The sequence below is a fragment of the Danaus plexippus genome, chromosome 4 (assembly GCF_018135715.1).
Source record: "Danaus plexippus chromosome 4, MEX_DaPlex, whole genome shotgun sequence".
In the NCBI taxonomy this organism is placed as follows: Eukaryota; Metazoa; Arthropoda; class Insecta; order Lepidoptera; family Nymphalidae; genus Danaus; species Danaus plexippus.
Window position 1 is genome coordinate 6,495,114 of NC_083538.1, and position 13,809 is coordinate 6,508,922.

Genomic DNA, 13,809 nt, shown 5'->3' on the forward strand with positions numbered 1-13,809 from the left:
TAATTATCTTGAAATTGCTTTCTGTTACGTACTTGATATTTTATATAATTTACTCGTAGACTGAGGACATACTCACAAGATATTTTAAATATAGAACGAAACGAAATCACTTATATATTTTTTTGTTCTTTCATTGTTTTATAACGGACAAAATTCAATAAACATGAAAAGATTATCTACTGCATTGAAAGACTTAGACTGTTTAAGATGTTTTTAATTTTCAGTGACCTGAGTTTTTTAAAATCTAGTTTTTTTTATTAATGATGTTCTGTGATTGTGGAAACGAAGATAAAACAATTAAATATCGATTTAATTACGTTTTGCTAATTAATGTTATACATTTCTGACCAAATCTATAAAGAAAGTGTCTTATCAGATAAAATTATTATATTTCGAAAAAATCTTTATAAGGTGATCTTGCAATAAATTAAAGACATTGTTTGTTTAATAAATAACTAATTTATTGACTAGGCTTTTATAACAGCACTTAAAGTATCATAATAAAATTTGCCACAGACAGAGAAATGTTTCTAAAACAGCATATAAATTTAAATATTCACATTAAGCATAAATTATACAACATAAAATTTTCAGAGTATAAATTGAAAATAAGACAAAAATTAAATTACATAGAGATAAAAAAATAATTCTGATTTGAACTATTTTATTATGCGAATTACATGAAAAATTAACAGATTAAAAATGAGAAAATTGACACTTCGTTTAAATAACATAAATCTAAGCTCGCGTTTGCTCTTTAGGTTTCTGTCAGCCTGGTACTTCACTTGCCGAGTATGATCTTTCTCGAAGCACCGAAGTTTTGTCCGGACTGTGATGCCAATTTGTTTGTACCAGCCTGTAGACCGATCACGGATTCTCCCGCTCGGAGAACATCTTCGCTGAATTCCCGTCGGTTTTCTTCAGCGGGTTTAGGGCCTAACCACGGGCCACGCCATTCAGGATGCTTGTGTGTCTGAGGAGAAACAAAAAGAAAAGAGTTTAATTTTGTTAACCTGTATGTAGAAAAAACTCTTCAAGTTGAAGAATTTAGATTAGTTTTAATTACCAGCATTTTAATTGAAAGTTGACATTTGGGTTTACTTCATTAATCTTTGTCTTGACAGCAAAGTATCTTTTCTCTTTCTATTTCTTTTTATACTACATTATATGAGAAAAAAGTTCACAAAATAATACCGTAAGGAATAAATACCGTTCTGCCAATAGCGAAAATTGTTTGTGTGACTAGGGAAATATTTTTCTGGTCCCAAAGATCAGTAGATTGGAAAAGGTCTACGTCTGGTACACCGTACTTTACGCAGGCTTTTTGGAATCTGAAAATAATAAGACAGGACTTTAAGTTTATAGAAAAAAACTAAGTGACTTTATAATTTATTAAAAAAAAAAAAATTGTAATCATCTGCACAAAATTTCGATACTTCCGTTTCAACTTGTTTTTTTAAAGAATTTATGGTGGCTGTATATTTAAGAGTTGAAAAAGAGAAATAAAAAGCATCGGCAAAAGAATCTTTTAGTATAAACAACGTTAATCAAATTGAGATATATGTAAAATAAAAATGACTTACTGGCTAATATTGTCCATGAATTTATAGTCACCGCCAGAGACATTGATTTTGGAGATTATGCCCGGCTGCAGCCTGTTCATCAGTTTACACAGGATGATTCCATCTCGCAATGCCAATTCGTAAGGCAAACCAGGCGGGAATTGTTCTCCAATCACAGCCTCTACCCATCTTTGAGCTTCTGCTTCTTTTTCTGGCTCACGTTTGCCAGCGCACTAGAACAAAAAAAATGTTTTTTGTGACCATTGTTCATCTCAAAATTTAGTTTTAAAAATGACATTTATAAAAGATTCTTGAATTATCAATTACAAAATTATAGGTATTTTTTTAAAAACTCTATTTTTATCTATACTGTTAACATGTATATTTTCGTAGAAATGAAAATATTAAAACAATCAACGAATTCTTTTTGAATTACTGTCAACTTTGTATAATGTTTTGATACATTCTGCCAATCTTCTTCGTGCATCCTATCGATGAAATAATATTATGTGATACCTTGACACTTTTATTAAGTGTAAAATTTTTAAGGGGTTCCCCGCCACGTGCCAAGTGAATAAAGTACTTTGGGTTCAAACTGGACATTTGCCAGTGTGATATATTATAATAGATTACAGCTAGTTCATAATATTAACAACAGTGTTTAGGTAAAGTAATGACATTGTTCTATTTTAGAGGTTTTTAGAGCATTCTAAAATTCATATCGTCTGTAAAAGAAGATTTATAACGAGTACTAAATAATAAATGTCATGTTTATTATTATGTTAGCTAGACTAACAATATTAAATATAATCGTTTTTAATTTCATATTTTTCTAAAGTACTAATAATTCTTTTTTTAAGGATTTTATACTCTTATAATAATTATATCACATTTAAAATGACATTTGTTTTGTAACGTTTTAGAAATATTTTTATTCGTGTAAACATGTTTTTCAAGAAACACGCTCAACTAAAATATTTTCAACACACTGACATCAGCGGCTGCACTCGGAAATCTAATAATATCTTATATACGGATTAATGACAAACGTACAAACATAAAACAAACGTCTGTTTTAACGTGACGCGAATGAAAATTTTACGTAACGAGCCAAATTACAGCTAAGAGCAATAAAATGTAATACTTTAATCTAACTTTTCATACATATTTAAATGAGAGCAGTTCCTAAGCAATAAAAATATTTTTATCAATATATAAAGTTACGTTATTGTAGTTTTGTTAATGACATCAACGTTTGTTTTAATATTGAATTATTTTTAATTATATTTAAAGTATTTTAAAAAAATTTAGTAAGAATAAATGCTTTACAAGAATCAATGGTAAAACTTCTTTTTAATATTCATTTCAAAAATAAAATCAATAGTTCAAAATCGTCTTATAATAAATTGAATACATCAAGATACCCAATATTTTTTAAGACTGGTCTGTATAAAGGACAGTGTTCCGATTTTACGACCATATTTCTTCCTTTGATCATGAATAATTATTGCAGCATCACAAATATCTTTAGTGCTGGTATTTAAATATACATTTATAGGCAACATTAAACCGTGTTAACTAATAAACAAATAGTTTGTCTATGGACTATCAAAATATTTAGCTTGCATTTTCCACGCTTGGTTAGTCTAACAATATTCTAAAATTTTATTTGATTAAATTTCTATTTCATTAGATTATTTCTGGAAGATTCAATGCTAACTGGAACAGTCTATCATTCCGCCAGTGAATGGCAGTGTTGTAATACCTATAATTAAGAATGGTACTTGTGTTGGAAGCTGTACCGACGCCAGCCGCCCCCGCGGACGCTGACCGCCTTTAGGCGGGCGGCTTTAGTGTCAGTCAACTATTTGATACGGATCTGGAAACTTGTTCCAATAGTGATCTTTTAAAATCAAAATGCCTGTAAGATTTTTTTTTATTTTTCAATTATTAATTCATTAAGTCTTCTTTTTTTGTGTATTTTAATTTAAATGCATTTAGGATTTTAAACATTTTAGAAAGTGAATTATATTTTTTTTGTTTTCTTATTAATTTTATTTTATTGTTTGTTATATCTTTTTGTTCTTTTTTTAATATACCTATATTAATTTATTTTTTATCGCATGGCTCGAAAATGCAGCGCAACGCAGCTATGCATTTAGTTATGCAGCGATCTCAAAAGCTTTCCAGACGCTTTAGATAACGCCCGTTAGCGTTATTTTTGGAGATGATTCTGGAATCTGTTCCTAAATCTACTCCTACAGTTAACGACTTGGCACTGGAGTTCATATTTTATGGCCGTTGTTCAAAAACATATAAAATTATTTACAGGCCAGAAACAAGGAACAGGAGGAAGAAGTTCTAAACTGGATCAGTGCTGTTCTTGGGGAACCGCTTCCTAAAGGCGCGTATGAAGACATCTTGAAAGATGGAGTCATTCTGTGCAAGCTTATCAATAAATTGGCACCCGGATCAGTTAAAAAGATCCAGGAAAGGGGAACCAACTTTCAACTTATGGAAAACATTCAAAGGTTCGATTATTTCCATGGTAGAATATGTGGAAAAAATTTATAAAGTTATAACTCTTTGAAAGTAACGATACAAATATTATAGGTTTCAAGCAGCTATTAAAAAGTACGGAGTTCCAGAGGAGGAAATATTCCAGACAGCCGATCTTTTCGAGAGACGTAACATTCCTCAAGTCACCTTGTGCTTATACTCTCTCGGTAGAATAGTAAGTATTTATAGAATCGATTATATGGAGCGATGCAATACAGCGATTTAATGTTTATTTTTAAACTCCTTTGATGAACAACGCAGCTGAGAAAACAGCGATAAAAATTCTGTTACTTTCTCAGACACAGAAGCATCCCGAATATAACGGTCCTCAATTAGGACCTAAGATGGCGGAGAAGAATGAAAGATCTTTCACAGAAGAACAACTTCGGGCTCACAACGCTGAATTAAACCTACAAATGGGTTACAACAAGGGGGCGTCCCAATCGGGCCATGGTGGTTTTGGCAACACTCGTCATATGTAATTTTCCTACTAATATATTTATAATCTATATGATAAAAGGCAAAAGTGCCAATTTGTCATCACAAGAAACAGTATTTTAAATTATTTTTTATTTTTTTAAGTCTGTCTTTCAAGATGGCTGTTATAATCTATCTGGATTTCAATGTTGTATTTTCTTTTGTTATGAATGAGTGATTTTTTTTTAAAGATGATTTTCAAACAGTTTTATATTGGGTTTATATTAATTTCAACGTAAAAAATCCTATTTCATAAATCGATCATTGTTTTGTACATATTTTAATAGCAATAAAAAGTTTATTTATAATAGTTATATATTTTTATTTTTGAATTCTTCGAATAAGTTTTTTGCTAAACGAATAAAAAATGCACAGCATAAATTATATTCTGATTTTCTGAACAGAACATCTAGCGAAAGAGAATCAAACACATCTGGTATTTTTATAAGTTATTAATTATGATGCCATTAAAACATGATTGCCAATAAAATTAAATCATAATTTGTTGCAATAAATCTGTCAGTGATTAATTATCAAGACACGAATGAAGAACAGCGCTCACCATACACAATAAGCCAGCAAAACATTTTGCAAGAGTGCCAAATGCGACCGATTCGATATTAGAATTATACTAATAATATAAAATAAAGTAAAATATATACACTGATATTATAAATATGAAAGTGACGATATAAAAGCTCGGTAAGTTTTTACATCCGAAACAGCAAATTTTATTTTAGTATGTTAGTACCTAACGAAGTATGTACTTCCCAAAGAAATAAACATACTACTAACTGTCATACGTATTATATTTCAAAGATTTTTCGATGCCCATATGGGAATTAATAAATAAAGAATAAAAAACAGAAAGAGAGGGCTATATAAAATGTGTCATTTTCTTTTCTCATAAAAAAATACCGATAATACAGTTTTAGTAGAAAGGTTTAATAAAACAGCAGTATTTAATTCAGTTAGTTTTTCAAACAAGAACCAATAGCAATTCCAAACTTTTATCATATATTGTTACTATAATATGCTTACTATATATAATTGTAACACATAAAATGGAAAAACAGCATGTAAAATAAATCCATGGCAACAAAAATGGAAACTATATTGTAATGAGTTTCGTAATCAAATAATATTACAAAATAAAAATATTCCGCGTGAATCTGGGTGACCGTAGTTACGTTTGAGTAATTCTATATACAACTAGCTGTTACCCGCGACTCCGTCTGCGTAAGAAAAATAATAAGAAACTATGACAAAACTTTAAAGCCCCGTAGGCGATCTGCCTCCCTAAGTTACTTTTTATTATATCAGCTACATGCTAATAAGTCCCGTTAAACGTGGTTCAGCCATTTTAGATATTAGCCGAAACAAACATGCACTCGTATTGTGTTTACATATATATAAAAAAATAGGGGTTGGTAATAAAAAAGCAATTTTTTGATGCTTCATTATAAAAAAATTAAAATTAAAAATTTCGTTTAAAAATTAAAAAAAAAAAGTTTAAGGGTGAACAACCCTTATCATTAAGGGGTATGAAAAATAGATGTTGGCCGATTCTCAGACCCACTCAATTTCATGAGAATCGGTCAAGCCGTTTCGGAGGAGTACGGGAACGAACATTGTGACAGGAGAATTTTATATATAAGATAACGTTTTATTTTAAATAGTTTACTTAGAAGAGTCGTAATAAGATGCTGCGATAAAATTAATTTCTCATTTCATCTCAGTGTATTGTATTTCATTTGGATGAGAAAATATATGAAAAATTGAAATGTTCAAGATTTATCGCTTGTAATAGAAAGACGAATTAGTGGCATTAAAATTTTTACCAAATTTTTTAATAAAGTATTAGAGAAATAATGGAAATACTGCGTTTTGGTATCGCATGCCTACGACTAGTTCGCATTGTGACACTATAAGAAGCGTTGCTAGTCTCTCTAGAAGAGATCGACGGTAATATATGTATGTATAGTAAGCGAAAATATGTTAATGAAAAACTGTTACGATTCGTATGTTCTGTGTCGAAGCAACCCGTAGTAAGCATACTGAGAGCAAACTTACCTTTGAAGAAAACACAAAAGTATCGTCATATATCGACATCGATTGCGATAAGCTAATAAATTGAAAAAAAAAATTGTAACATCTGTTTAACAGGAGTTTTAATTTTTCACATAATAAATTCTTTTAGTGGTATAATATTTTATTACTTTTTGACTAATTTAATGATTTGTTTGTGTTTTGATTCCCTATTGCATACCATTCACTTCTATACTAGTTCCAAATACTTTTAAAAAAATTACTATTTGAATACAAAAATTATGTTTCATTATCGCCACCAACGATGTGTCGTCTTTGAGAGCGAAAGTATAAAATAGCGATTGACAAACGCCATTGACATATCAACACTTCGCTGTTTCTTAATATTTTATTTAACATTTAATGTTGGCGGGCTGTCTCAAGAGCAACCGTAATATTTTAACTGTCTCCGGTTCCGCTCACATTATTTTTTAAATAATAATATTACATTTACTTTATTTCAAAATATGTTTGATGAAGGAAATCATAAATTATTCTTTTGATTTAATTGGAAATTTGACGTTCCAAAAACAAAACAAAAAATAAACATGCGATTAATACACGAATTTTTAGGAAAATAACGATATTTTTATAAAGAAGTAGGGTTATACAACTATTATGTGCCAGAAATAAGTAATGAGTGTTTTAAAAGTAAACATAAGAGACCTTCTGAATGTAAGTTAGTAGTTACTAATTTATCGAGTTACCTCATACCAATAGCGAAATATTTTGAACAAATAATGATATCGTAATTTGAATGAAAAGAATTTTGCACATCACGATTTGTACCATAAACATTTTACGATTATAGGTACATCACTATATCACTGTTGTCATTAAAATCAAAAAATATTCAAATTATACATTTCTATTTAATTTAATATTTCTCTTATCTTAGTGATATGGATATTGCTAAATATTTTTTTATTTTATTTACACTATTTATCACAACACAACACAATGTAAATATATAAATGTAAATAACTGTGAACTTTACTCGTACGAATCTATTTTTACCCACTCTTTGAGTAGCCACAACCTACTTTTGGGTAATAAAAATTTGAAACAGCCGCAGATTGTGATTTTGTGGCTTATGAAAGAAGTTGTATGTCGTAAATATTAATGTCAAATTTTATTCGGAAAATTCATGTAACGTATAAAAACGTGAAGAAAAAAGTAGTTTAATTAATTAAACTAAATAAATTGTTTTGGTATAAGTTCTACCAGGCTTGCATACATCGTTAGGAATAGAAAACTTTCATTTGTGATATTCCAGATGACATGATGCGAACGCGTGGGATTTAACATGTTTCAACAAAATAAATTTTGTTTATGTTGACCAGACGCCAACAAAAGAGGATGTATTGTCGAATTTTAATGGCTATTATGTTAGCGATTCTACGTAGTTCTTTAGACAATGACTTCTAATTTCGTATGGGAGAGCTTATGATATTGGAATATACACAGATAATGAATATTAGCGTTTGAGTACTTTTATTGTTTCCACCAGTACGGCATTACTCGTCAGACATTGACCTAATTATTACTGAACATGTTAGAAATTATTTAACATTTGATCCCTTACCCTATTGCACGAAATATTATGAAAGCGATAGAGCATTCACTGCCCAAGGCTAATTTAAATACTAAGATCCCTTCACCCTAAGTAAGTAGTTAACAAATTCCCTTTTCTATTATACCAAACAAGTATACAGGCTATAATAATTTATATGTCGTGTGCGGTAATAATTAAATTTAATGCTGTAGTATCCAATATTAAAGTTAAAAAAATAAAACACTTGAGAAGTATGTCAGAAGATTACTAAATAAAATCGCAGTCAAGGAATTGATGATTTGGAACGAATGTAACAGATATCCATGCTTATTGGGTTCATGTTACGAATGTCCGAGTAAACTCGATTTACAGGAACTTATATTGGCATAGTTTTAGCAGTACTATCATTGTTTAGAATAACGTTCATATAGATTGCATTGCTTGCTTTACGCAATGCTGAAAAATGTATTTGGAATTCCCATGCATTATAAATACTATACTATACTTATACGAACTGTTGTAATATCTTACGGTAATGACGATTGAAATAGCAAAAAATACGTTGAAGTTATATAAACCAGCGAATAGATGCCATTGGTTATGCAGTCTTAGTACTCATAGCTAACAGTACTAGGCGCAATAGTGATACATGAATTTTATCCAGGGTTTGTTTAGATCGTACTTAGTAGTGACTCGATAAGGGCAAAGTTTAAGTGTTATTTACATTGCTCATTGCGTATCCCTCCCCACCAAGCTGAGCCGGCGGGACCAGCGTCGTTGAGACTTAGTCTTAACCCAATACCCTGACTGGCCTGCCCGAGGCCCAAGAACCTAGGGTTTCAAATATTCATACAATTAAATAAAATAATAATATGAAGATCCAATTGTTTTTGGTGACAGTTGTGATACATTGTTCGTTGGCTGAATATTATAAATCAAAGCGTAAGTAATTTTAAAATCAATATTTATAACTGTTTTTTTTTTTTTTTTTATAAAGAATCTTTGTATAAATTATATTAGAATGTTTGTTGATTATTATTTCAATCGTAACCTTTTCAGCCACTTCCCTTATTTTAATCGGTATTTACTAGCTATTTATTTCTAATCCTAACCCTCTTTTACCGCCGATAATTTTTTTATATTTACATTTTTTAGCAAGCTTCATAAACACTTGTATGAAAAGTGATCCAGATTTTGACGACTGTTCAAGGGACGCGGTACAACAGCTTTTCAACGCGTTAGGACCAGGTAAATTAATAAAAAAAAATATATTATATCATACATATATGCTGATTGCAATACCCATCACTGCTAATGGCAGTCTTAAACAAGAATGTAGACAGCGTAAGTCGCAATAGTAAATGTTACTCCATTGCACAACTTTAGTGCAGAATGCATAACTGCTCGCTGTACTGATCTCCTGGTACATTTAAAGACCGTACATTAATTTTTTTTGTCTTTTTTATTAAATTTAAATTTCAAATTAACCAAGTTTTTAAATTTCCATACGAATTCTGGTTCAGCGGATTTAAGAGAGGCTTTAAGTATTCATAAATGGTTTTTAAACATGACATTGTTTATCCTGTCTAATGGTTTATTTTTTAAGACTTGTTCATTAACGCAATATTTAGGTGTCATAATATAAAACATAAAATAACTGTCTTTTGATTTGATTTAAATTTTCCTATCCAAACACTTTTGGTCCCTTAAGAGGTAATTCAAAATGAATGCAATATGTAGTTTAAATGAACAAAGAATGTAAATATGTTAAATGATAATTTAATTCATAAACCACTAAGCTAGTCACACAAGTTTCAATTTCGAAATGATTATAGTGGGACATGCCTTACGGAAAGCGAAAGTGCTATTTCTTCATCATATTCACACGAGACGATGACAATATCAGTTTTTATGAGAGTTCGTAATGCTATATGTATTCTGTGATTTGTTTCAGGGCTGCCAGAAATAGACTTGCCGCCAATAGATCCTTTAAATATTCCAAAACTGAGGATATTGCAAGGCGAAGGGCCGGTTAACATAAATGCGGCGCTCGACAATGTTGTAGTAACAGGTTTTGGTAAAACAGAAGTGCTACATAGCCAGTGAGTCATTGTTGCAATCATTAAATTTTAAAGTGTTCAATTTGTGAAGGTACTGAAATCTATTTATTTCAGAGTCGACGGTAAATCTTACGATTTTTATACTAAAGTTCGGGTTCCAAAGATAAGAATTGAAGGCACCTACGATCTTAAAGGAAAAATATTATTAATACCATTAGTTGGTCGTGGTTTGTGTTGGTTTGAGCCAAGTGAGTCTGATACATAACATATATTATTTATAGAGTTCTTAAGTAATCCTAACTACAACGAATCTTCAGTAAAATATTTTATTTGAATATTTCCTTTAAAATGAACACGGACTCAATATAAAAAAAGATATGTATGACGTTTTTGTACTAATTGCTACTTTTAATTATAGGTAACATGACAATAGATATTGTAAGCGATGTTAAGATGTACGAAAAAGGTGGTTTTCCATTCTTCAATGTAACGCAAGTGCATGTAAAATATAATATTGGAGGTCTAAAGTTACATATGGGTAACTTGTTCGACGGAATATCGTCACTTGGTGAGTTTCATAACAGCGTCATCTATTGTATACTGTTGCATGTTTCTCGTCAAATTAGTTTCACTACTCAATAACAGATGGCGTAAGAAGAGTCACGAGTTCTAGTTACTCTTTGAGTTCATATTCTCCTGGTATATTCGTATCGTAAATTGCAACGTTGAAACGCGTTGAGAGTTTAATTTGACTGACCTTGAAAATATTGTTGCCAATTCGCACGAGTGAAGAGGTTATGTTATTTAAAATTTACCCCAAAAACTTAACTCGACATTTGTATATTTCAAATTGGTCATTTTTGAGAACAAATTAACAAAATAAACGAGTGTTTAAACTAAAATATTAATAAAAATCACGTTATGTTATTTATTTTATTCTTCGTCATTCCTTTGTTCATTCTGATAGTATTCATTACAGCTGTACTTGGAAATTATTTTTTATTTTTTTTCAGAGGATAGCACAAACGCGTATTTAAACGCTAATTGGAAGCCAGTATCTGAATCGTTGAGACCGATATTATCGAAAACCATTGAAGATATCCTTCTTGGATTTATGCAACGAATATTTCACAATTTACCAGCTAACTTCATGATTGGAGATTTAAAAACTAATTTATTGAAAAGGAACACAGACAAAGAAGTGAACGACTAGATCGAAATGATTTAATTAACTTCAATAATAAATTTCAAATAGACTGTGTGATTAGTAATTAAAAAAAAAACTCGAGCTTCACATTTTTTAACACACTTTTTTATAAAAAGAAAATACATGATACTTTTGAAGTTTTAAGTATAAGTTGAGTTTTGTTTAATTTTTAAATTAAAATAAATTGTATATAAAATTATTTTATATGACTGACGAATTTTCGACTGTTTTTTTTATCCCAGACAAAACCTCACATTTCTGGTGTTTCAAACTGTTTTCATACCAAAGATATTTTTGGAACCGTACCTGTTATTTCCAACCAGGCAGGTAAATAAAATATCAGAAGCTATGAAATTAGTCATGCTACTTCAACATTACTGTTTTGCGATTCAATAGATATTAATAAACTCACAAAAGCCGTGGCTTAGCTAGCCTATTTTGTGAAAAATATACAAGATTTTAATTACTATTTAGTCGTTGAATAAAAAATGACAATATATTAGATTACATTTTATTTACCTGCCAAATAGGACGTCCAGGCATTGTGAGTATAAATCACTGAAAACACTATCACTCGAGCTTAACACGTTCGACACTAGATGGCTCTCTCGCAAAAGTTGGGAACAAAATAAGCTTTACTGAGTCACCTTACGTGTTTTATACGGCGCAAGGCGATATAGTTGTAAATACTAGTGAGAACGGACACTACGCAGAAACCAGAAAACGATGGACGAAAATATCCCCATACCTTGCGTGAAACGAGCGATACTTAAATGTTTATATAAATATATCCTAAACCGTACTCAGGTTTATGTTACATAATACACAGATAATAAATATCGACTTAAAACATGTCATTGATAATTAAAAAAAATTGAGTTCGTTTGTATGGTCCTAGGTTTTTTGTTGTTACTTTCAACATCGCTAACTATTTCTTTTTCATTATAAAGAAATGGAAAAATGCAGCTTTGAAGGTTTTGTTATATGGAGTCAGTTCTTTTTATATCTTCATATTATATTGTGAGAAATTGGAACAAGGTGATCAGTTTTCGTTTCGTTTTGCATACAAACATTTCACATCAGTCGGATAAATTAAATGCAAAATACACTCATAATAATAATAAATCATAATCATTGTAATTGGACATTATAAAATCATTACTCTTGACCCAAAAATTTGAGAGATGTCAGTATCGTATCTGATCTGGCCGAACTGTGATTCTGCCCACATGGTGATAACGGCTTAGATGAAATTATCGTCAGAGGACAAACAATATACAGGAAAAATGCTTATAATCCATTTTATAATCTGTGTAATATTCATGCCAAAGAATAATATAATCTTTTTAACCTTGTAGCTGGTCCCTGGTACTTTTGTTTACACAAAAGGAATTTTATATTCCCCATTTAGATTTCTTTATTTTCCAGAAATATATGATCAGTTATTGAGACACCATATGTTTTAGTCATATTGACTATAAATTAAATCCTATACGAATTTTTCTATATGAGTAACTTCGTAAATGTGACGAGTAATGTATTGCAGTTTGTTGCAATTAATTGCAATGAAGTTCTGTCATTTTCTGAACTCCTTGTCCTTTGAGTTCCTGGTAGGACATTGTTTACAAAGAAGTGTTATTTAGGTTTAATTTTAATTAAATTAATTACCTTAATTTAAATGACCTTGACGGAATAAAGACAAAAGATGCGGCAGTTGATTTCGACCACTAAAACTTATTAAAAATATTGAAAAACAAAACAAAAAATGAATATGGAGTCAAGATTATTGTTTAGAATGAAATAGATTATAATAAAACTAAATAGTCAAAAAGAACAGATTTGGATATAAAAGAATATGGATGACCCAGAGAAGGGTGCTCTCAAAGGGGATAGGGCCCCTTTGGTGTCGCTCACAAAAGGAACGGTCACCAGGGCAGCATAAACGCACAGAGTTAAAATGCATACATGCACTTTGCACCGAATGCGTGTGACGTTAACCAGTTCGCGTTGTGTTCGCTGCTACAGTTTTACTTTATAATGTACAAGTCATTTATTTTATATGCCCAGTGCTCGCTTATGGACAGTTTTTGCATTATTTCTGATAATTTGAATATTGTTTCGATTTATCAATCGTTATATACATGAATATCAGTAGTCTTTTTGTTATGATTTCAACAATCGATTTACAATAAATTAATAATCGATACAATGTTTTATTCAAAAAAATTGCAGTAACATAATATTGTCATACTAAATCTGCTGTAAATTTCTTATCATCCAGTTGTAGATACTGAAATATTT

At 30.3% G+C, this 13,809-nt stretch overlaps 3 protein-coding genes across 3 annotated transcripts; 2 read left to right on the plus strand and 1 right to left on the minus strand.

Moving 5' to 3' along the window:
* Nucleotides 1–436: 436 nt before the first annotated feature.
* Nucleotides 437–12,188, minus strand: LOC116768644 (muscle-specific protein 20-like). Its single transcript, XM_032659417.2, has 4 exons — nt 12,028–12,188; nt 1,584–1,795; nt 1,211–1,331; nt 437–973 (listed from the first exon to the last, which is right to left on the minus strand). The coding sequence occupies exons 1-4, from the start codon at nt 12,049–12,051 to the stop codon at nt 782–784; spliced, it is 549 nt and encodes a 182-aa protein (XP_032515308.1). The 5' UTR covers nt 12,052–12,188; the 3' UTR covers nt 437–781.
* On the plus strand, nt 3,328–4,908 carry LOC116768645 (myophilin). Its single transcript, XM_032659418.2, has 4 exons — nt 3,328–3,485; nt 3,894–4,093; nt 4,176–4,296; nt 4,421–4,908. The coding sequence occupies exons 1-4, from the start codon at nt 3,480–3,482 to the stop codon at nt 4,601–4,603; spliced, it is 510 nt and encodes a 169-aa protein (XP_032515309.1). The 5' UTR covers nt 3,328–3,479; the 3' UTR covers nt 4,604–4,908.
* On the plus strand, nt 8,829–11,729 carry LOC116768643 (circadian clock-controlled protein daywake-like). The gene is made up of 6 exons (XM_032659416.2): nt 8,829–9,183; nt 9,397–9,489; nt 10,196–10,343; nt 10,416–10,549; nt 10,720–10,869; nt 11,315–11,729. The coding sequence occupies exons 1-6, from the start codon at nt 9,114–9,116 to the stop codon at nt 11,512–11,514; spliced, it is 795 nt and encodes a 264-aa protein (XP_032515307.2). The 5' UTR covers nt 8,829–9,113; the 3' UTR covers nt 11,515–11,729.
* Nucleotides 12,189–13,809: the final 1,621 nt, after the last annotated feature.